Source organism: Manacus candei, unplaced genomic scaffold (genome assembly GCF_025592945.1).
Source record: "Manacus candei isolate 608988 ecotype Guabito, Panama unplaced genomic scaffold, ASM2559294v1 h1tg000082l, whole genome shotgun sequence".
NCBI classification, from domain to species: domain Eukaryota; kingdom Metazoa; phylum Chordata; class Aves; order Passeriformes; family Pipridae; genus Manacus; species Manacus candei.
The window spans coordinates 1,056,866-1,081,045 of record NW_026138130.1 but is presented as its reverse complement, the minus strand read 5'-3'; the positions used below and the strand labels follow the sequence as shown (position 1 = coordinate 1,081,045).

The following is a 24,180-nucleotide window of genomic DNA, read 5'->3' as shown; positions in this document are numbered from 1 at the left end:
TGAAAACATAAAAGATCCTTTTGAAAGACATTCCTGAGTGCTGAAGACAGGCATTGATGAGTTATATGAAGTTGATATTTGCAAGTTACTAACAAAAAGGCTCCCCATAAAACTAAGAGCGGGTATAAAAGGAGTTCAGGAAAATTATACTCTAAGGTATCATTTTGAATTTTCCCATCTTGCTGAATCACATTTAGTTTATACAGGTTCTAACAGGAGAAAGCAGCCTCAAGACATGAATTTGTTAATTGAAATGTAGAGTGAAGCATACAAGAAAAGAAACAAACAATTACTTAATTCATATTGCCACATATTGGCCACCTAGTCAGTCAAAATATATGAAGGGCAAATAAGGCAGACAAAAGAAACAAGAGAAAAAAGGACGCATTTTCATCCTGAATCAGAAAAAGCTCAATCAGTACAAACAGCCTATTTTCAACCATCTCACACTCACTAACACTAGGAACAAACTCAGCTCTAAAATACTTATGGCATCCAATGAGCAGTCTATTGCCTTAGTAATTAATTTTTACTGAGGTCTTCTTGTCACTTATGTTAAAGATGTGTTCTTTGTGTTTTTCTCTAAATATTGACAGGAAACAGGAATGTTGGCCTACAGGAGTAGCAATCTACAAATTCAGCTGCTGTCCAGCTTTTGTGCTCCTCAGAGCTCCAGCACATTTCTCTACAGTTTAACAGACTCTTTCTCCAGTAGATTCTTTCTCCAGACTCTGTCTCCAACTGCACATCCTGTTGTAGCATAATAGTTTGTGGAGAAAAGACATCCTGGCAATCATTTTTAAGCAGAAAAGCTCCCGAGCATATATCAGGGAGGTAAGGAATGTGCCGAAACCCTGAAGGTCTTACAAATATGTAACAATAGAACATCATTAGAACATGCACATCAGACTTGAAGAATCTTATTTTCTGGTCTGTGAAGTTGCTTGGACACAGAGATCTGTCACTTGTTCAGAAGACTGTTAAAGAAAGCAGTTACACAGCAATTTGTGACAAATTCTGTGTTTGGTTATATTTCTTCTACCTAGCTGAAAGCTGCTGTGAGACTCTATCCCAGGAAATAAGATTGGATAGGTTAGTAATTTTAAGGAGCTCTTAATTCAAAATATATCCAGAAGAGGTAATAAGTATGTTCAGACTGACCACATATCTTTTGTGAGCCTCAGTATCATTTAACTCCAGAAACTCCTCTTTATTTCTAACCCCTGAATACATAACATTCTACTTGTACAGCTTGTAACATCCCTACAAAAACCTTGAGGCTTTAATATAATAAACAATAGTCCCATTTTGGCTTGAGAAACTAATGGATACACAGTGCACTTCTTTTCTTCATACCATAAAAGATCATCTTCAGCAGATTTGAGATGTGCTACATCCCCACCATAAAGTACAAGAAAGTAATAAAACTTTCAGTGCATCTTAAATGGATTAAAAGAGAGATGTAATTAACATCTCCCAAAGTATGCACATTATTAAAGTATTTTGAGATCCAGTAAATTGCTGGTATAATTTAAAGTTTAACACAGGCTGTTTAAAGTCTCCTCCTCATAGGTAAACAGTGCATGTTAAGAGCACACCCTGTAATGCTGTCTTTTCAAAAGTAAAGAGAAGAAATTTGAGGCAAGTGAAGTTATTTCCCATTTTAAATCTGTTATTAGAACAATATTATTTGATAAATTATTTGCAATAGTGGCTGCATCAATACATGTGTATAACTGGAACTTGTTTTCAAACGTTGCTTCTAAGGCATCTCAAGATGTACCATAATCCAAAGTGAGGTCTGGTATTCATGTAATACTCAGAGGCCTTCATTTTCACATGATTGTTCAGGAAAAAAAAAATTACATTAATGTAACTCTTCTGCCAAATTTCTTGTACACGAATACACAGTTACAGCAAATCAAACTACAATTACTTCCCATAAGAGGTGGACATAATTCACCAACTCTTCCCAATTCCCTTTACAAAGATATCTTAAAAAGAGAAAATAAACTCAGAAAACTGTTGTCTGATAAAATCATTACTTACACCCTACGCAAAGCAGAAAATAAAACCCACCTAAATGGTCTCTGGAGAATATAAAATAGTTTGCAGTGTTTCAGAGCTTCATCAATTTATGAGGTAATGTAAATTCCAAAGGTTGACAATAATGCACATGAAATAAAACCCACTAGTTCTGAAGATTCAGTCAAACAAATTCAGGTTCAATTGATTTAGCAAATCTTTGTAGAGACATCCTTAGTTGTCTAGACCCAAGATATACTGGGAGGGCATTTATGAGGTTCTTTGCTTCATTTTTAAGTCTCTTATCTGCCATGACCCACTTAGCTTACAGTGTAATTTCACTCAGAAACAAACCAAGGCTTTTCATCAGAATGTTTTGGATTATACAGAAATAAAGTGTTAATTAAAATAAATAATCAAAACCATGAAATAGTATTTTCCACTGAATAAAGCTCATACTGAACAGCTCTTTCACTAACCCTATACCTACGCAGATATTTTAATATTTTATTTGAAAGCTGGAAGAATCTCTTATCATTTGTATGAACTATCACAATCACATCACAAATAATGCATTAGGTCAAACAAAAGGGATCAATTCTCTGCTATTATAGAGCATTTCTTCTATCAGAGCTGTCTCCCTGATCACTTTTACGTTAATTTTTCATTCGGTTTCCCTGAGAGACAAACAAGGAGCAGACACAACACAACTGACTGTCACCTGCACACCAACAGGCAATCACAGCTAATTTTAAACTCAAATTGCTTCATGTGCAAGGTTCAAGCTCAGCTGCCTCGTGCAGAAATTGGGAAGAAGAGGAATTAGATACCTGTCAGAAACCAACTGGTTCTCCGCCAGGACTGCACAGTCCCAGCAGCCCTTGATCAGGAGCACTGTAGATTCAGCTCTTTTTACCACTGCCCCTCTGTCAGCCAGGAGACTGTAATGCCTTGAATACATACCAGGCTGATAATTAGGAAATCACATTAGTACAGAGCTAATGGAATTCATCTCCATCCTCAGCAGCGTGACAGGTCATACAAACATCACAAAAGAGATTTGCACAGCCTGAGATTTAAAATATGTAATCTTTACCACTCAAATGCTAGATTGAGACCACCAAAATTGCTGGAGTTTTTATCCTGCTTCTATTATGATTATTTTGCATTATACACACATGCTGGCTGACCCATTAAACACAAACTGGAAATTCCAAAATTTCATCTATATCTTCTAAATGTACAGAGGACAAGACATACAGCACAAAGGGATAATAAGAATCTTGGAAATACTTATTTCCTGCTTCCATGAGAATGATGAGTTTAAGCCCTTTTTTTTTCTCCTAGAGCTTTGCTAGTAAGAAATTTGAAACATTCTATAAGATTCCTGTATACTTTAAATAATATACTTCTCTGAACAGAAACTATTTGCACTGTATGGCTAAATTTGTTTCTTGAAAGGGGTACACAAATTTGAAATCTAAATGTTCTAACAGGAATCAATATAATCAGCACTGTTAGGCGCTCCAAGTCTAAGAAGTTTTTTAAAACCACAGTAAACATTTTAAACACTGGATTAATGCATTCCCTCAGATGTGACAACCATCTCAATTGTGAGTTCCACTGCTCATATTTTTCTGATCTGACTTTTTAGATACATACATAATTAATGCACTGGTCTTTTTTTAAAGACTGAAATTATTCATACTTCAAAATAAATGTTGATCACACTTTAAACAATCATAGATTAATAACATGCACCCTTCAAAAGATCCCTTAAAAATGCATCTGTAGTTTCACCCTTCAGAATAGAAATACACAGTAGAAAAGATGCATCAACCAGAGCAACCAAAAAGAAAACTCAGCCAACTAACAGATGAAGAAACAGGGCACGATATCACAACAATCAAGTCATTAAGATCCAGCTCCCCTCACTGAAGCCAATGAAAATTAGATACAAACATTTTCTTAAAATGCAATTGTACATGCTTCTAAAAAATTCTAGAATGAGAGCTGGTGTGCTGCCAAAATTACAAACACATCAAATATACTGGTATTTCAAGTGTTTTAAGTTATTTATTATTCTTAAAACAACTTGCTTTCTACACAGACTTGACTCAAACACACCATCAATTGACACGTGCTAAGAACTAAATATTGCTGTTGCTTTTCATGATTAGAAGATACAATACCTCTGTCTGAAGTATGGCAGCTCTCTGTTCTTTGGCAGTAAGGGACTCTTTAAGCACTTCAATGTGTTGCTTGCAATCTGAATTCTGATTGCTAAGGGTTTCAAGCTTAGTTTGTAAGGCAAGAAGTTCTGATTCTTTCTTTGAGAGTTCTTGTTTCAGTTGATCAATCTACAGTGGGGAAAAAAATGGTTGAATCATTAATTCCATTTCCAATTCATAGTTCCACTTGAAATCAGAGAGGTGGGAATGACCATGATATGACAAAAATGACCATGATATGACAAATCAGACAGCTGTGAATTCTGGAGGAGGATTAAGATTCAGACTTTTTACACTCACAACTTCAACTGTGCTTCTTGTAATTTAATGTACCTTGTTTTGAGAATGATTGCCCTGCTGTTGCAGAAGTTAAAAGGAAACTCTTAAAGATTATACATGATGATTTGGCCTGTAAATTCACTATGGACCTCACTTAAGTTCAAAGGCATTTATCCCAGGTGAGGCAAGTCTGGCAGGACAGCAAAAATGTATAGGAAAAAAAGTGTTCATAAAAGTATAAATTCAATCCTTCCAACAGCATGATTCCCATGACTTATCATTAGCCAGAATGAATCAAGATTTTTTTAGGAGCCTGATAAAGAAAAACAGGCATCTTAGCAAGGAGAGGAAAACAGAAAAGTGGAATTTTAACCTTACTCTTCTTGCAAATGTGTTGCTGCCCACCATCCCCACACCTCCTATTTTTCTCTCTGGCAGTTCATATGGAATTCTCAGGTACTAGAAAAGCCAAGCCAAAGTGATTAACTTAAGAGAAGTCTGGGGAAAACATTACAAAAAATTCCACAGAGTGAAAGGGCTGAGAGATTTTAAAAGCTTATCCTAGAGGAAACAGTAGAAACACAGTCACTAAGACAGAGCTTCTGAATTTAAGTGAATTTAAGGTTCATCAGTAAATGTCATGGAACTGTGATTATTTTTTCCTTTCCACAGTGATAAACAGGAGGAGCAGCCACATGACATAAAGTTGTGGTGGATTCATGACAGGAATCAGAACAAAGCACTGGACAATATACAGAGTGATGCTAAAGGATGGTGAATTCTTGTGAAATAACACTGGTCACCAGATTAATGCAGATCCATCATCTCATGAGGATTATTTGTAATAAAACACCTCACTGCATATGTGTAACTCAGGGAAATCACACTTCCTTTATATTTGGAAAGTTTTCTTGAAGACTGTAAGACCTAGATAGTTTTCTTTAAAATTCAAGCTTCAATTCTGCAAAAACCAGAGATGTGCTGGAAGAGCTCTTTTCCATTCTCTCCCAGCAGTTGCATGTTAAGTGGTAGATGGAGAGTGATTCAAAAATCACCAGGAAAAGAAAAGAATATGTATCCACAGGCTGATTCAACTCAACCACATCCCAAAGATCCACATACTAAAATAATTTACAAATTCAATACTGTATGGCACTGGGAATACTTACTGCTGATCAAAATATTTCTATTTTGTTTTAGTGTATCCTTAAAAATTAAATTTAAAATATGTTTCTTCCAACTACAGTTCATATGCATGTCTTAATATATTTATTCCTTATTTCTCTTTATAAATCCCAACACGTTTGTCTAGCTGCTTAAGGTGCTGGGATAGTCACCCTTGAGTCACTGTATAAAATCAAGATCTGTCCTGGCACTAAAAGAAATCATCTTCAGAGTCTGAAAGTATCAAAATAAGAAAAGGAGGATACAAAAAACAGATGTGAGGAAAGACTGCAGCTAATAAGCCGCTAGAGAAAACTCCTGAAAGCAAAGCATCTTCCTCCATCCCCTGGAAGCAAAGATGGCAACTGAGACAAAACGTATACAAAATGAACAATGGGAAAATCTGTCTACAAAATACAAAGACAAGAAGTAGATCTGCAGCCAATCTGAATTACATCACATGCTTTACATGAGATGCATGTGAACATCACAGATGCTTAATCTCTTCTAGAAACTCTTCTCGCTTTATTCCTTGACACAACCCACACCCTGAGAAATAATAATAAAAAAAAAGAAAAAAGGCTTCATTTTCATTGCAGGTATGCTCTTTGTGTTTTAGAAACAGAATCTGTTTAATATAAAGTTCTGGCTACAAGACCTACAAATTGTCAGGATTTTAAAAATGTGTTAGAAAAAACCACAAACCAAACACACAATGCGCTGAATAAATATGCTTTTGGTTGGTGTTTTATCAAAATAAATATAATTATCAAAAGGCAGTAACATTCCAATTTAAAAAGATTAAGTCTCAAAAACACAAAGGGATGACAAGAAACTACATAACTTCTAAAGAAATTTTTAGACCTGGGTATATACACTTTTTTAAAGTTTTGCATTATCTATTGGGGGGGGAAGTAAAGAGGACATGAAATAGATTGTTGTCTCTAGCAGATATGCAAACGTTTTCACTTTGCTACGTCTAAAGTGATGGGGAAGACCAACAGTCACGATTCAATGAGACCTCCTGATCTCAGTACAACAAAAGTCAAAGGCAAAAATGTTTTTGTACTTTTTAAAGACTACAAGGAAGAAAACCTGCAAGTCTGGGTATAAGTGCCATAGCATCAAAAAACTCCAAGTCTGACCTCTTATCCAACCTTCCTACTATCCCACATATTTCACATGTGTAGTTTGCCTGTCATCGCTTTTTCAACATTTCCCAATACAATCTTGCTTCACCTCCTTTCCTGAAACTCTAGTTCCTTTCTCTTCCTTCTCAATTTACAATTCTGTCACCTCCCACAATTTCAATTCCTCAGATACTAGCATTTCCAGAAAACCATCATCCTTTTTCCTCTATTATCCTTACTGCAAAACTACTGTCAAAACCCAAAAAAAAAAAAGCTCTTCCTTACCTATTCTTAAGTCAAAATATAAACACATTTTTATTTATCCAAAAACACTTCGCTCCTGATTATTGTATAGTTGAGATTTACCAAAAGAAGACATACAGAGAGCTGTTTGTGTTGAAAACAGTCAAGTTAAAACTTTTCTTTCCATTATTTAAACACTCTTAATCTCTCACATAAATAGATCTTACCTTATTTTTCATGAACTTTGAGTGACTCTTGTAAACTTCTATTTGTTTGATTTCTTCTTCTCGGTCCTCTGTATTCAGAACTCCGTTTGTCTTTAACATCTGTATTTCATCTTCAAGGTCTCTTATATTGCGCTCAAGTGAAGCTATTTTTGTATCCTAAGTCACAAAAAAGAGAGCATTGAAAATTATATGAAACATATATTAAAGGATAACAGAAGTATATCTGTGCTTGCATGAATATCAAATAGTAAAACGGCAGAAATAGATGGTACAAAGAGAGAATGCAAATACTGCCATAAACCAAGAGTATTTCTATTTATTTTGGCTTAAAGAAATGCAGAATTCAGATCTCCTTCACAACCAGAAAAGGTGCAATGCTATGTTCTGTTGCACAATCTGCAGAGGATTGTGGTCAAAATTCCACCTTCATTCCTACATGGGGTGAAAGGAGAATGGGAGATGCCCTGTTTTTACACATATATGTGATAACATACCCTGTTATCATTGCTGACCATCTAGGCCTGGTTGTTCTTCCAAGTTCTTAAACACAAAGTTTAGCCTGTACACAATCCCTGCAGGAGAACAGGTCACTCATTGTGACCCAGCCTGAGGCTCAGTTTCCCTGTTTCTCTGGAGCTCTGACTGTTCTCAAGAGGAAGAAAGGTTGTTTCCTCATATACTTGCCCCACATACAGTGCACCACGCTGATGTACCACTTTTCACTGGCAGAGATGCTTATGGGTTGTACTACTACACAAATACTCTGTGGTTCCTGTGTGAAGAGTGTCTTTTCATCCAGACAAGAGCTCAGTGATGCAAAAAGATGTCAAACATTTCAGTGAGGAATCTTAAGACAAAGGAATTTGAAGCAGAAGTTGAGGAGAGCTACATTCCATGAGAGAAAACTTACCATACAGGCAAAGTAATGCACTTGGAGGGCAATACAGAATACGAAGCCGTTTCATGCCTCTTACAAATTTCCAGATTAACTGCATCCCCTTTCAGAAAGGAAGGTCCAGACAAATGATAAAAAAGTGCCAAAATGCAAAGGAAACAGATAAAAAAAATTCTTGGAATGTGAAACTTGTTGGGTTTTATCTTTTACCTCACTAGCTGCTTTTCTATCTGGAAGATATCTGATATTGAAAATACTGATGATAATCTTAATCAGTCATATTTCCATATTTTTCTTTCTTGATGGGTATGTTCAAAGAAACAGAGTATTCCACCAAAAACAAATTAAAAAACACAAAGGAGCGACTAGGGATGCACATTTAAAAAACCAACCAAACAAAACAAAGCACAAAATAAAACAAACAAAGCAACAAAATAGAAAGAAAATCACACACCCCACCACCACAGTATACCTCCACACCCCTTCCCATTCTGGAGGGCATCCAACCAGCTTTTAGACTATATACCTATATCTACTATAATTATGGACTTGGTTTTTTTAAATATCAACTTTCCAAGTTGCAGGTAAAATGTAACTTAATTTACTTAGTATCTGAGACTAACATTACTAACATCACAGATTTCTAATAGCAGAATCCTAAAAATGTTATTGTTTGTCCATAGAATCAGCATTACTCATATCACAAAGGCTGTATGAATGATCATGAAAACCAAATAATGTTTTTAAGGGATCAGCCCCTTCACATGACAGAAAACAAACACTTTATATTAAACTGTTGTTTAAAAAATCTACATATTTTTAAATTTAATTTTACAATAAGGAAGTAAAAAATTATTGAGACGGAAGGGAAAAAGAAAAGGAAAGAATTCTATTAAACCTTATTATTCAGAGAAATTGCACAAAAAGAAAAATACTATAAGAAAAGATAAAATAAGAATTTTAAAAGCTATCAAGACTTATGCACAACACAAAGCAATTGTAGCTCTCACAGATACTACAGTCAATTCTGCTTGGTCCATCAGACTTCATTTTAGAAATATTTTACTCCTATTTTTGAAGATAAAAGCAAAACCCAAGCTTCACTGCACTTTAGAATGGTTTTGCAATGAAAGATATTAATACTTACATGACCTGTTATGACATGACATCTGGGAGTAGCCTTTATCAAATCTCCCCAGCTAAGTCTATAAGAGTCTGCCTTTTTGTACTGCATGTCTATTTTATGTGTTTGCAAATATAATGTGGCAGAAACAATTTATAGCACAGCCCATTACACTCTTTAGAAGGTTTATACATCACAGAATAACATTTAAGCTTTATGAGAAATATCTAACATAACTTGTGTAAGCATTTTCTGTACTTCTACTTTATCACAAGTTTGAAATCTCCAAGGAGAAGTTTACTTTTAATCGATCTCTGTATATTATGATTGCACGTGTAAAAACTAGTTTTTAATAGTTTTTACAGGGAAAAATTGTCACTGTCAGTTTTGTATTAACCTTTTATTGAAACAGAAGCCAGAAATTTCACAAATTTTGAAGACCATAAAATCCGTTTCAGAATAATCTATCAATGACATTAGTGTTGACAAGACAGAAGAGAAGACAGACATCACCTTCAATCCCAGGCTGCTCAAGGATCTACTGTTCCCTTATGCATGCTGGCTTGCCCAGGAAACCTGACAGTTTTCCTGTCTGGACAACTGCTAGAAAGTGAGGAACCTTGCAGGTCAAAGCTAAGAGAGCCTAGAGCTCCAATGGGTACTGCCACAAGGGAGTTGGGCTCACTTGCAAGGACGGATAGAAACTTAAGGCTTTGAGTTCGCTAAAAGTTTTGACAGAACAAGCACATTCCCATAAAATCCTCTGATTCAGCTGAATCAGCATTTTCCCACAGAAAACTTCAACTGGAAAACTTTCAACCAGCTCTTGTTGTGGCACAGGGTCTGGCAAGCTTTCAGAAAGTGAAATAGGAACAGATGCAGTATTTCCTTCAGACCTCTAAGATTTATCCACATTAGCAACATTCTGAAAAAAACTACGTGGGTCTGTGTTGAATCACAAAGATTCCTTTGCAATAATATTAAGGAAACAGTTTAGTATTAAATGGTACTAATAAACATCTTCTGAGTTCCACAACAATGCAACATTTGTGCAGATTTTTCCACTCAGACCCTCTAAATCTGTTAAAAGATGTAAGATTATATTAGCAGGATTTATGATAGAGATCAGGGTACTTGCCCTAATCTGTCCCCTCCTTCCAGCAGTAATCCACACTTCTTCCTCATGTCCTTTATTAGAACAGCGTTGCAGGTACTCTGTGAGAAAGGTTAGGGCTACTTCTATGCTGGACCTAGCAGAAATCCAAATGTGAAACAACTGGTATGTGTCCTGATATTGAAGAAAATAATATTTCACAAAAGAAAAGTGACTAAATCTACAAATGAATTTCCTACAGTACATTTCCTGAACACTGAGAGGTGGGAAAAGGGCAAAACATTTGTAAATAATCCCTGAATATTCTGATTTGGGAGGGACCCACAAGGATCATTGAGTCCAACTCTATATAATGCAGCATTCCAGGTTGTCTTAGTCTGAAAGGAAAAGTAACAAATGCTACTGCTCATCATTTGAGACACCTGATAAATTTAATATGTCTGTGAAAAAATTTTCTTGTAGGACATTGAACAAGCAATCAGAAAGAAATATTTGAAACCTCACATTTAATAAAACTTAAATGTAAATGCACTTATGTACACTTGCTGTCAACAGACCATACACGACTACTCTTACTCTATGCATTTTTTAACTTTGTCAATTTAATGCAGGGATTATTCAGGTTTATCTTTGAAGATAAGGGAAGTGAAAGTTCATGCAATCTTAACAATAAGAGTATGTTGCACTGCAAACACAAATAACACGCTTTTTTAGAACCAAACCCATACCTGAAATATCACAGCTGGATCAATACACAAAGATGGCCCTTTCTGCAAGTGAGGTAAACCACAAATATTTTCATTTACTCTACAGCTTACCATTTTTAAAGAGTTTATCATTCTAATTGCTAGATTCCATATATTTGGGGATGGTCAATATTCTACATTTAAGATGAGCTTTAAGACATACCTGTAGGCAATTAATTTCTAATTTTCTCTCTCAAGTACTATCACTGTTCTAAGCCCAGAACCATCTGAATGAGGTCATAGCAACATATAATGGTTTGGGTTGGAAGCAGCCTTTAAAGATGACCTAGTCTAACCCTCCTGTCATGGGAAGGGACACCTTCCACTAGACTAGGTTTCTCAAAGCCCCATCCAACCTGGTCTTGAACACTTCCAGGGACGGGCAACCACAGCTTCTCTGGGCAACCTGTGCCAGGATCTCACCACACTCATCATAAAATTCTTTTTTCCTTATGTCCAATTTAGATCTATCCTATTTCAGTTTAAAACATATATCTTCAGTCACAAAGTCAGAAGCAACCACTGCAACAAAACTAGACCAGTTTGAGGGAACAGGAGCATGTGGGAAAGGGAAGCATCCTGCCCCTCCTATGGTTTTTCGGTCATTGCTTTTCAGAAGAAAGAAGGGTTTCTGGAGAAGATCTGTTGCAGACAAGAGAACAGAGTAAAGAATGTAAGGGGAAACAACAGAGAAAAAGACATGGGACATCTGGAAGTGAACACGTCTAAGAAGCAAAATCAGAAAGCTGGGAAAGAAAGGCCAGTGCAATACCTCTGAAAAGACAAGAAATATCTGGAAAGGTATAAATAAAGCAAGAAAAACAGGAGTCAAGCCATAGGATTTAAATTTTTCACCTTCTTTTGTTTGCCCCTTGGGTTTTTTTACATGAGAAGACCGAAGACAGACACTGGCCAAAGAGACAACAGTTAAGCAGAAAATGCAATTGCTCTAAGAAAAGACAACTACTTGCAAAGCTTCAGAGATAAATGAAGAGCATTACAGGACAGGAAAGGTAGTGCAGAAAAAAAAAAAAAAAAAAAAAAAAGATGTTCAGGACAAATAAAAAAACCACACGAGAAATTAGAGGTAGGAGAAACGGGTATAATTTCATTGGATGAAAGGGTGTACAGACTGGGAAAGGGACGGAAAGCATTCAGCAGTGGCAAGGGCCAGAAGAAAATCACAGGGAAGGATAGAAGGATTTATGAAGGAGGGAAAGTTGCACCCTGACAGAGCCTGGGAAAGCCATGGAGGGGACTCAGACAAAAGCTAATGGGCAAGGGGGTGAAAGGGGTTGGGTGCAGTGAAGAGAAATATATCCTGCTTGGAGCCTCTGCATCGGGGAGTGTATGCCTCAGATTGCCATATTACAGGCTAATCCTCTCCCTCCTTCTACCCTCAACACTGTAGGGAAATGACTGTTTCAATGCTCGATCATTCAAAACAAATGTTCCACATTTTTTTTCGAAACAAATGCTGTCTGGATTAAGACAATTTAAATTTACTTGAAAACATTCCAAATCTGGAACTTGTAATGAAAACTGCTGTTTAATCATGTGGCTTTCAACATCTTACATTTGTCCCTTTTTCTTTTCAATATTAGGCCTCTTTTAGACAGGGCAACCCCAAAGGAGAGAGTGTTCATAGGAAAAGAAAGAACTGTGTGCTTCATAGCCAAAAAGCAGCTCTGCACCAGTGCTCCAGCAACATGACTGCAGTCTCACTCATGAGAAATGAAAGCCCTCACTACAAAGATCAGATTTTTAAAAAGCAGAGCAACACAACACCACACCACACCCACCTCTCCTGGGAGACAGACAGAAAACAGAGAACACTTTACTGTCTTCAGGGACAGACACTGTCAGGAGTGGCTGCAACTACAGTCATCACATGTGCCATTCGTGTGGCATGTACCCTCCACCCCTGTTCTTTTCAGAGAGTTTTGGTACAGGAAGATTACACTGTTAATAATCCACATGAAAGATTATAAATTATTCTAACACGTTATTTTTGTATCCCAAAACTTTTACATTTATAATTATTAATAATAATTAATATATTAACTGAATATTAATAGAAAGAAACAAGTTTCTCAGCCAGTATCCTACTTACCCATTTACTCAGGGTAACAAGTTGATGCAAAAACACACATTTTAGATACCATACAAAGACTTCTAAACTAGAATAATGTCCAAGGCAAATATACATCAGAAGATGAAATACTGATATCAATGTACCTTCTTTGTTACTCATATAATCCAAACTAATTTTTATCTGTTAAAAGACAGATACTGTATTTATAAATTCCTACTGTTGTTTTAACTGTATGTTTACCCCAGTGTTCAGACATGCTGAACTCATTTGCTCATAACAGAAGTCACTGGCAAAATGAGGCCCTTAATTTGCACTTCCTTTTAAGACTGAAAGGAAAGACCATCATTAACATATTTCAGGCAGCATTGCCAACTCACAAATTATCTCAAGTCTCATGGTATTTTCGTTACATTCCAGACTCATAGAATTATGCAAAAATATCAGTTTTCACTTTTTAAATTATAATTTTTATATTTTGTTATTGTGGGGAAAAAAACTATAACACTTTAGTAATATTATACATCAAAAAGAGGAAACTATATTCAGGACTAAGATAGCTGTTTCATCACATTTTGTCGTATCTGCTGATACAATGAATATTTTCCTTAGATTAGCTGTAAAATTATGGTTTAATAACCAGCAATAGAAGAATTGTTTTAAAGATCAAGAAGAAAAACACTTTACATTAGCCTTGGACAATTTGCCTTAGACTTATGTTTCAGTTTATTCCATCTACTTTGGATCTCCTGAAACACACAGACACACCCCCAAGTCTTTTTGAAAAGCTATAGTCAGTTCTCATTATTCAGCAATGCTACACTTGATTTTATTTTTTTAATCCATTTTAATAAGAAAAAAGACTGGGAAAAATAAATACTAATTTTTTCTAGCTTCACAACAAAATAAATTGATAAGGTAAAGGAAGCATTTAATGATCTAATAGTAAAAGTCATAAATCAACCCTGGCAGGCAGCTAAGTGTCACACAGCTGCTCATTCAATCCCCTTCAGTGGGAGAGGGGAGGGAGAAAAGGGCAAAAGTGAGAAAACTCATTGGTTGAGATAAAGCCAGTTTAATAGGTAAAGCAAAGCTGGGCAGGCCAGCAAAGCAAAACATGGAATTCATTCACTCCTTCCCACCGGCAGGCAGATGCCCGGCTATTTCCAGGAAAGCTGGGCTTCATCACACACAGCAGTTATTTGGGAAGACAAATGCCATAACTCTGAATGTCCTCCCCTCAGTTTCATGGCTGGGCATGACATCCCATGGCATGGAATGCCCCTTTGGTCAATTAAGGTCAGCTGTCCCCGGCTTGTCCGCCCCCAATCTACTTGTTGGGGCAGGAGCAGAGCAAGAAACTGAGAAAGCTTTGACTCTGTGCAAGCACTGATGAGCAACAGCTAAAACATCAGCGTGTTATCAACACTGTTCCAGTCTGAAATTCAAAACAGCACCGTACAGGTTGTTATGAGGAAAATGAGCTCTATCCCAGCCATCCCCAGTACATGACTTCATGCTACAGAAATAACACATGGGCAAACATGCAGAGACCATACCTTCATTTCGATAACTGTTTGAAGAGCCTTCGTCTTTGCTGGCTCAGGCTGGAGTTGGGTTCTTCTGTGCAATTCCTGTGGGGGGACACGATAGAAATAAGCTTGACGACTCATCTTTCCATTATTTTAATCCTCATATGAATTCACTTCAACAAAATCCAAGTCTGATGGTTAGAAGTATGCAGCTCCTAACGCTACAGGTGCTTCCCTGGCTATAATCCCTCTGGCATCAGTGCAGTCCCTGTCTGATGTTACAGTGAACTCTGACAGCACATGCGCCGTTCCTGGACCCCCATCAATAATTAACATCGCCCCTGATGAGCCAGCGAGTCCTTTCTTAGTCCCAGTACAAGGCTGCTGCCGCTGCTTAAACACCAAAACTTAATCCAGTTGCATTACTAATTCAAACACTGTTAAGTGTTAAATCTTCTGCTGTATTTTCTTCTTAGTTTTTCCTCTGATACCTGAAATAAGCAATCTAAAGACATTATATTCAAATTTGACATTTTAAGGATAATAATTATATAGTGGGTTGACGCAGCACCCTCTACAGTAGCAATTACATTTCAGTTTTCACATTTTCATGCTGGTTTTTATGCATCTTAATGCACAGGCAAAAGACAAATGGATTGCAGTAGTTAAGATAGACAGTTAACAGAACTAATATTTACCCGTCTTCATAAAAATAATAATAATTTTAAAAAAACTGAAGAGTATGAAGACAGCAGCACTCATCTCATAAAACACCAGAGCTGTTTCTTGGTATAATATATCTCAACTAAAAAGTCACATTACTACACAGAAAAATGTAAAGGTGTAACAAAACATTACCATTTGAGAATTTGGGGATGCTTATTCCCCACCCATAAACCATCTGAAAAGTTTATTATTTAAAAAACTGAAACAGGACAGATATAGTCCACTTTCTATTCTTTTGGAGTCCTTCTGCTCCAAAGTCAGGACTGCCATCCTCAATGTCTTTATCTCTCACTTTTTCCTACCCTGGTGCTCAACACACACCCTTGAACTAACCTTATAACTGCGAAAAATATATTTATGCCTGAGGCCAAGAAGCCAAGGTCATTCACCACAAAGGCATTAGCTGGGTTCAGAACCTGAGCTATTGTGTTCCAAATTATGCCTCTCCCAGCTCATCCTCACAAATTCAGGTGAAGGGGAGGGGTGAGGCAGCAGGGTGGAAATCATAAAAAAACATAACACTGCAAGTCCTAATTATCTTTATTCCCATCTCTCAAACCACCTTTTTTTGAATGAAGCAAACCACATACAATCTGACAATCAATTGATAGACTACCAAAAATATAATCAACTATGGATTGTGCACATATATTACCCTGTCCTCCCTCAGCCAACCCGAGCATATTTCTAGATCCTGCCTACCTTATAACCCACAAGTTTAAAAGTCACAATTTTTTGTATCACAAACTATCAATCAGTTTCTTGTTCTGCTTAGCAACAAACATATTGCTTATCCATGACTGAGACACAATTGCTCTTAAAGACTAAGTAGTAGGAGTGATTTACTGTATGTTATTAAACTAAAATCTATTGCTAATAAACATCTTTATAAAATAGATTCAAAAAATGTGTGGCCTTATATATTAAAATAACTGAAAGAGACAAGTTACTATACCTAAAGCTAAGTAAGTCTGCATGCTTTTTTATAAGGTTAAATATATTGCAGGCATATATACGTATATTTAAACTACCTCTAACAGATAACAACAGTGAACTTCTAATTTTGCTTTTATGCACTTTCAAAATGCTTTGGCATTTATGAAAAAGTATCTCTGATTGGCCCTTTTTCCTTGTTTTTATTTTTTTAATACAACTAACTCTCTACATTCTAAAAAGAAAGAAACCTTCACACATCACCTAATGCAAGGAATCTCTCAATCACCACCAGCTGTTTGTCTTAGATGAAACAAGTACCTTCACTACACCAATGTTTTAAAAAATAAGAGTATGCCATGGATTTTTCATACAGTTCTACGAAAGTCATGGAAAAATAGTTGGCCAGTCATACCACTATCTGATCAGCAAAAATTACAGCTAATTCTAAGACCAGACTTTGCTCCCCAAGGCCACATAAACTGAGCTGGAATATAAACAGGATTCCACACACTACCCAGGGAGACAAACCAGAGTTTCCACCCCCTTAGCCAAAGATGAATAGACTGCCAAAGATGCGTATTCTGAGATGTCTATCAGAGCATGAAGCCTTCCCTCATAATACTTTTCCTGTTTGCTTTATGAATCAATCTGATGCTGGCTGACTTAAAAGCTTTTCTTCTCTATCCCTGATGGTAAAATGAAGCAGACTTTAGGATTCTGGAGAAGATCAGAAACTTACTCCCATTTTATTATTTTGTGTGGGTTTTCTTCCAATCAGATTCAAACGTTTGGAGGCTCCAACAAGGCTCAGTCCTTGAATTTATGTTGTTCTATGTTTGTGTTTTTTCTTTTGGGGTACCTGATTCAGGGATCTACTTCTGGGGTACTAATTTAAGGATACCCTTAATGTGCATGATGCCTTACACTGATCGTTTTACTATCTGAGGTCATCCGGAGGGTTTCAAATTTGCCTGAACAGCTAAGCAAGAGATATTCTGAAGATTTCATGAAGTCCTCATAGCCTAAGGAAACCAGATTTTTATCCATTACATCATTTTTGGAATGATGCTGTTTTCTCTTTTTCAATTTCTTTTAATAAAAAGTCCAGGGAGCCTAATAAAAATGTAAAAAAAAAAAAAATAGAAAGAAAAAAAAAAAACACATACAAAAAACCCACAAAAAAAAAAAAATCAAAGTATCAGAGATAGTTTCTTTTAACCTGAATTTTATTGATTGGAACTCATGATACTTATATCCATGAAAAAGTACTTGTGTCATCACCTTTGCAACCACCAAATCTACACTAATAATCTCTAAGAGATGCACTCATTTATAAAATTACACTTTCATTATATTCCTATATAACATCTGCAATTAATAGTAATTTTAAGTAACCATTTTGCACATGCAAATTATTATAATTCTGTGTAACCAAATGCCCACATATAGTATTTCATGGTGATGCTTAGTCGTCAAGGTGATTAACACACCCACACAAAGTCGACAGGTAATCAGATCTTCTTCTTCACATTAAATTTACTTTAATATTCTTTGCTTTTAGACTAAAATGAGCCTCAACCCAAACTTGGTCATTGCTTTCTCCTTCCACAGTATTAGATTAGCATCTTGTACTGGCCTCAAAATAACTTCAGCACACAGTTTTAGCACTAATTTAAACACCAAAAAAGCAAACAAACAAACAAACAAACAAAAGGTGACAGTTAACATTGTATAATCCTAAAATACTGGTGGAAGAGATGTTCTGTTTTGTTGTTCAGAAACTGATAAAATGTAAGGTTTGGGCATCATTGAAAATCTGAACTATATAGCCTAATCTGAACCTAATACTAATTACCCAAATAAAACTGTGTTTTTATCCCAGCTTTATTAAAAGACACTTCACCACCTGGCTGCAGGAAAGTCAGGGTGCTGCAAGCTGATACTCCTTTTACTCTGTTTCTGATGTATTTCATTAAGATTCTTAAGACATCAGTGATATGTGTTGTTCTGGTTAGATGAGACTGGGCTAAAATAAAAGGCTATAACAATGCAGCTGACGTAGTTCAAGATACTACCTTTACATAAAACTGCCTAAAATAGCAGGGCACAAAGTGCTAAAAAGAAAAGGACTATTTCAGAAAAATAGGCAATTTAGAGAGGGTATGAGTGTGTGCATTTCAGCTGATAAGTTTCTCCTGATTAAAAAGAAGAAGGAAAATGAAACCATAAACTAGAAGACTTTTTAAAATTAACACAAAACTCAAGATTTCTAAAAAATAAAGACATAATATGAACACAACCATTAGAATCAAATAACCACTGGAAGAAGAAAAGATAAATGATTGAAGATGGTAGGAACTATACAACTAAAGATGACAGCAACTCCACCTAAGGGAACCTAAAAATGGACATGAGAAACCATTGGATCAGAAAACGTAGATTTCGGCATTCACAGGCAAAATGTTCAAGTCTGTAAATCACAGTAAGCAATGGCATAGGAGCTGCTGGTTCTCTCAAACACCTCAAAGCAGACCAGTTCCATTCTCCTGGAAAAGAAAGCCTTGGGATTGCTTCTACACGATCAGCTCGTCTGAACTTTAAAATTTAAATCAGCAGTATATTAATATTTCAATCAACCATTTAAGTAAAAGCACAGCCACTTACCTAAAGTGTCTAAACAGTAGTGTTTCTTTAGCCAAAAATATCAAAAAGACTGATCAAATTCTATTTAGCCAGAATACTAGAAAAATGTAACATATAGGAATTAATCCGCTTTTTTCTGTTTTCTAACTATTCACATCTACCCCCAGCCAAAACAGTCTCATAGTAATTTAGATGAAAGGAGATTTAAGAAATCCTGATCAAACCCTTTATCTTTCTGGAAACCATAAACTGATAACACAAAATTTCTATGTCTGGCTCCAGTGTGTAGGAAAAAGAAGCCCTGTTACTGGAAAGAATTCAAAAAATCATCTTGCCATTGATTGTCTTTTAAAAACTCATTACCACAGGTATTTGAATTCCATGAGAACCTGTTAAAGAAATTTTGTCAAAACCCAGGGAATTTTACAGTTTGAAGAAACGAAAATGTGGATACAAGGACACGAAATGAAAAATTATAAAGAGCTGACAGCTACACAAGCTCTGCACTACAGAGAATTCCTCTGTAAATTAAGTGTATTTAAAGTTCTCACAGTTAAGCAAAATACTCAGACACATGCCTAATTCTCTCTCCATTTATTACTATTTTAAATAAACAGGCAAATATGAGTTTTGATGAATACAGAAGGAGCTGTGTGAACTAGGCACCACAACCAAACTATGAAAGAAAGATCAACAGTCCATCCCTGTGGACAAGTCCAGCAATAATCTCACTGGCCTCAGTGTTACTGTTGAACAATGACTCTGACACTGCTCCTGGCCTACATTAAAAAACTTGGAGGTGTAAAAAAGGGTAGGAAGGAGAAAGCAGGAGTTTTTACACATATTAAAGCCACCCCATTGAATCACTAGCCAAAAAATTCCTTTACAATGATCGCACTTCCATTTATTCCCGAATTCATGCATGTAAGAAGGTCTTACAACACGTTTCACCAACATGCCTAAAGACAGACTATAAGGAAAAATAATCTGAGCATTAAGAAACTCAGCTTTTCTTTGACTTGTATGTCAAAAACACCTTAAGCAACCACGTGTGTTGTCATACTGGAAGTGTCCTCTGGCAAGAGACCACAAAGAAAAAGTTTCAAGTGAAAAGGCGATTTGTATATGGAGCTTGAAATGCATGTGGGACAATTTAGTTTGTAATTGAAAGCACACAGAATGTTTCCTGAAAGGAGCTACTGAAAGTCCACTTTCACCAGAATTCTTGAAAATTTATTTCCTTTCTTTTTAGAAGGAACAAAATGTCTAGAGGACCGTTTCTTTTTTTTGCCCGGTATCATTGATCTCTTTTCCTCTTACCAAAATTACCTCTCCAAAATTAGGAAAAGGGAAAAGTCACTGCCTCACACATCGTCAGAAAAAGAAACTTTAGTTTTCTCCTTTTCACCATCCTAATTTTATTTAAGAACCCATAACAAACCCCCTGAGTGCATGCAAGTAAAGGAACCAATATATTTGCTTTCAAGGGGAGTTGATTAGGATCAGAAAATAGAAGTTCCAATTGCTGCTTACCCTTCTGCAAAGCATATATACTCTGGAAACATCCTGGCTAAAAAACTTTGCAGTGCACATGAAGCTTTAAAACTTCATGGAAAAGCATGCCAATTTTTTTAAAACTAAATGTTTAAATAGACATTTATTAATAACCCAGCTGCACTAAAAGGAGTCACTTAATTTGCAGTAAGACACATGAATGAAACATTGTCAGGAGGTATAAACCAAGATTTTTGGGCTTTTGTTTCTGAGTGCGGCATTTTTTATTTTAGAAGACTGTTTTATAAAAATCACATCTTCAAATTCTTATAACATAAAATCCTTATTATAGCAAATCTTTAGTGCAATCCATAGTGTTTAAAAAACCCTTATCCAACAAACCCGTGATTTATTTCCACTCCTTCCTTCCCATTTAGAAGCCTGAACAGACAAAGAAATTTTTGGTAAGGTTGAAAAAGAAAGTAATATCACATCAGTTTTACAGTGAGTGTAGCACTAACCATGGAGTAATAATGGAATTCCACCTTAGGGTGTAACTAAGAATAGACTTCCCTAGCTCCTGCCATCAAAAGCATACAGGCAAAGCTTAAGAGGGTAAAGTCACAGCAAAGATTCCCAAATATGATCCTAAGATCCAGAACACACAAGAGATGCTGCTGTGGCCAGCTCCACTCTTCATAAATAATAAAAAAAAGCCAAAAAAACATTTAAATTTGTACAGTACTGTGAGACAGGATGTTTCCAGCAGTGTCAACATATAGTGCTTGTGGTAGTTCTATAGGTCAGTTCACCTAAGTAGAGGAAAACAGTTTTCCAGTAGCTCTTCCCATATTCATGTAATTAACCTCCAGCTACTTCCCTTAAACTAGCTGAAACAGAAGAGTTCTGTTCTAGAAAAGCAAAAAGACAAAGGGTGATATCCTGCTTAGTGCCCTCCCCACTTCCCAACCTACGCACACACCCAGAGCTATTTTTTGTAATTCCTAGTCTGCACCGGTGCTCCTCTTCAGCCTGAATGCAGATGAAAAAACAATTTAAACTCTTAAATTAAGAGTTTCATTCCTAAATGGAAGAAAAAAAGCACTGCCAAAACCAGAGTCACACTCGACAAATCCGAGCCAGAAGTACTACACATTTCACACACTTGCTGGACAGATCTCCTAAGTTTACTACAGAATGCATTAGTTGGTGTTAATATACACAGAACTTCAAACATGCTGTTCACTTTTTTTGTAGAAATCCCTATTATAAACTTAGCATTGATAAAGCATCAATCCTTGCATCAACTCAAAATATAAAGTATCAATCACTGCACAAAACATTCCCTATGTGATGCACATCCCCACATTGCAGTAATACTTCAAACTGATTAGCACAGGACTTTTTTAACTTTGAAAAGCATAGTATCATAGATGTATCTACTAATATCCATACTTGCTATCAACAGATACACCACTTTCTTATTACCTTTCTAGCCTATCTTTTTTTGTATGCCTTATGGTGTCTTTTCTCTTCACATGGACTCAGTGAAATCACTAGCTAAAATAATTTATGGTTTTGATTTTCAGTTCTCTAATTCACCAGGAAGTGCTTTTCTAAATATGGGTGGGTTTTACTTATATGCATTTAAAATTACTGCTGGTTTAGGCTATTTAATATTCAAACATCAGGCCTTAATCAGCAAAGCCAAAAAACATAAGAGTTAATAAGACTTTGAATGCGTAAGTTCCTTAGGCTTTTAATAGTGGGGTTTTTTTAAATGCAAACATAAGACATGGACAATTTTTCACACAGTTTGGGTGTTGGGTGTGCTTTGACAGGTAGGCATTTTGGTTTGGGTTTTTTTAAGAAAGAACTCGTAAGAAGCATTGAAACAGCTATCTTCAGAATCTTTCCCTCTTACCTTAAATGTTTGGGAAAACAATATTTGAAATAGCTTTTATTTTCCATTGACTTTGATCTTATTCAAAACAAACAATTAGAATGCAACTGTTAAATTTAAAGTAAAATGCTCTTTAACCTAAAGCTGAATTTTATGCTTGCCAAAAGAACCCCACTAAAAGAAAACAAACAAACAAAAAAAAAAAAAAAAGGAAAAATTATTTTGCACTGACCTCGTAAAAAAAAAAATTCTATTTTTGGATCTGCCAGAAACTGAAATTCAGAGCATCCACCAATTCAACACAGCTCTGCCTGTCAGTTGAGAATGCCAACCACGTCAGTCTTTCTCAGTAGGAAAGAGGTAAGGAGTAATGTCTAAACATCTGAGAATGCAGAACACTCATTTCGCTCTGAAACTCATATTCTGCAGAAGAGCCCGAACCCATCATTACAGGAATATATTAAAACCAGAAAAATAGAGTTGATTGTGTATGAGAATATTGGAGTGAGGCAAACAACACCAACATCCACAACCGCCTTGCTGCTACACCACGTGCTGCCACAGCTACAGAAAAGAACCATTCAAGTCACACAGTAAACCACCTGCACAGGTAGTTGTCATCAGCCAGCTGAATATTTATCATTCTACAAAGTTTGTCAAGAGCCTGTTAAACTGAAGCTCATACATCAGCTCACAATAATTTTTTAAAGTTAGAAAAAAAAAAAAAGAAAAACACCAAGAGGGAGAATATCCACTTAGCACCTGCTCCAGTTCTTTTTCCATTGCCTGGGAAACAATGTGTTGCTTGGTAACTTGAATCCATCTGTTCATATTTCCTCTTCCCTTTTTATCAGAACAAAAACACACTCCCTAGCTGAAAATACGATCAGAAAAAAAGAAAACGTTTTCTCGCTGCATAAAAGATGCTACAGATCCTTATCTGTATCAAAATTATGACAGAGTGAGAAATGTCTGATAGTCTCTTCAGAACAACACCACTTCCCATCATAGATTTTTTTTTTCTTAAAAAAAGGGAAAATCAGAAAAAGGAATTAAATAATTTATGTCAGGGCAATATAAGGAGCAAGACACCACTTCCTCACACAGCTGTGAGCTCTTCTGTGTTTATATGCTGACATGAATACCTATAGCCCAGGGGCTAAGGCCCAGTTTACAAACTACTTCCCTGTGCATCAGTACTTAAAATAAAGCCTGAAAGAACAGATATCATAAATATCTAAATGCTTAGTTTTCTCTAGAGACATAAATCAAAAGAATCTCCACTGAAATTACTGCTATTATCTGTTGTGATTAAAAAAAGACCCTAAAGGAGAATTTTCCAAACTCTGGGAATCCATGTGATGATGTTCACACAGAATAAGACTTTAAAACAGACAAATGGAGAAAAACTATGTGATGACGTAGGATACTTAATTCTGTACAGGAGACATTACCACACGATTTAAAAAAATCCCACCATGTTAGAAAGAGAAGGCATAGCAATGACAAACCACAATTACCCACGCTTCCCATTTTTCACATTTCCAGGCACTAAACTTACCTCAGTGTCAGTATAGTGTTTGTTTTGTTTTGGTAACTTTTGGAGCCAGATTTGCAGAAGGCCTGAATACAGCAGGTACAGTTTCAACAAATAAAAGTGCTTTAATATACTGAGAG

At 36.1% G+C, this 24,180-nt stretch overlaps 1 protein-coding gene across 7 annotated transcripts in view; it reads right to left on the bottom strand.

Annotated features, from left to right (window-relative positions):
• ERC2 (ELKS/RAB6-interacting/CAST family member 2) overlaps positions 1-24,180 on the bottom strand; it is a 425,018-nt gene that overhangs the window by 319,855 nt on the left and 80,983 nt on the right. For all 7 annotated transcript variants that reach the window (XR_007908334.1, XR_007908335.1, XR_007908336.1 and 4 more), the window contains exons 4-6: positions 14,829-14,903; positions 7,300-7,455; positions 4,218-4,385 (exon numbers count right to left, since the gene is read on the bottom strand). Coding sequence is in view for 1 of the 7 variants with exons in the window: in XM_051811544.1 (XP_051667504.1) it covers positions 4,218-4,385; positions 7,300-7,455; positions 14,829-14,903 (399 nt within the window). In the remaining 6 variants the exon portion in view is untranslated. The remainder of the gene's footprint in view (positions 1-4,217; positions 4,386-7,299; positions 7,456-14,828; positions 14,904-24,180) is intronic.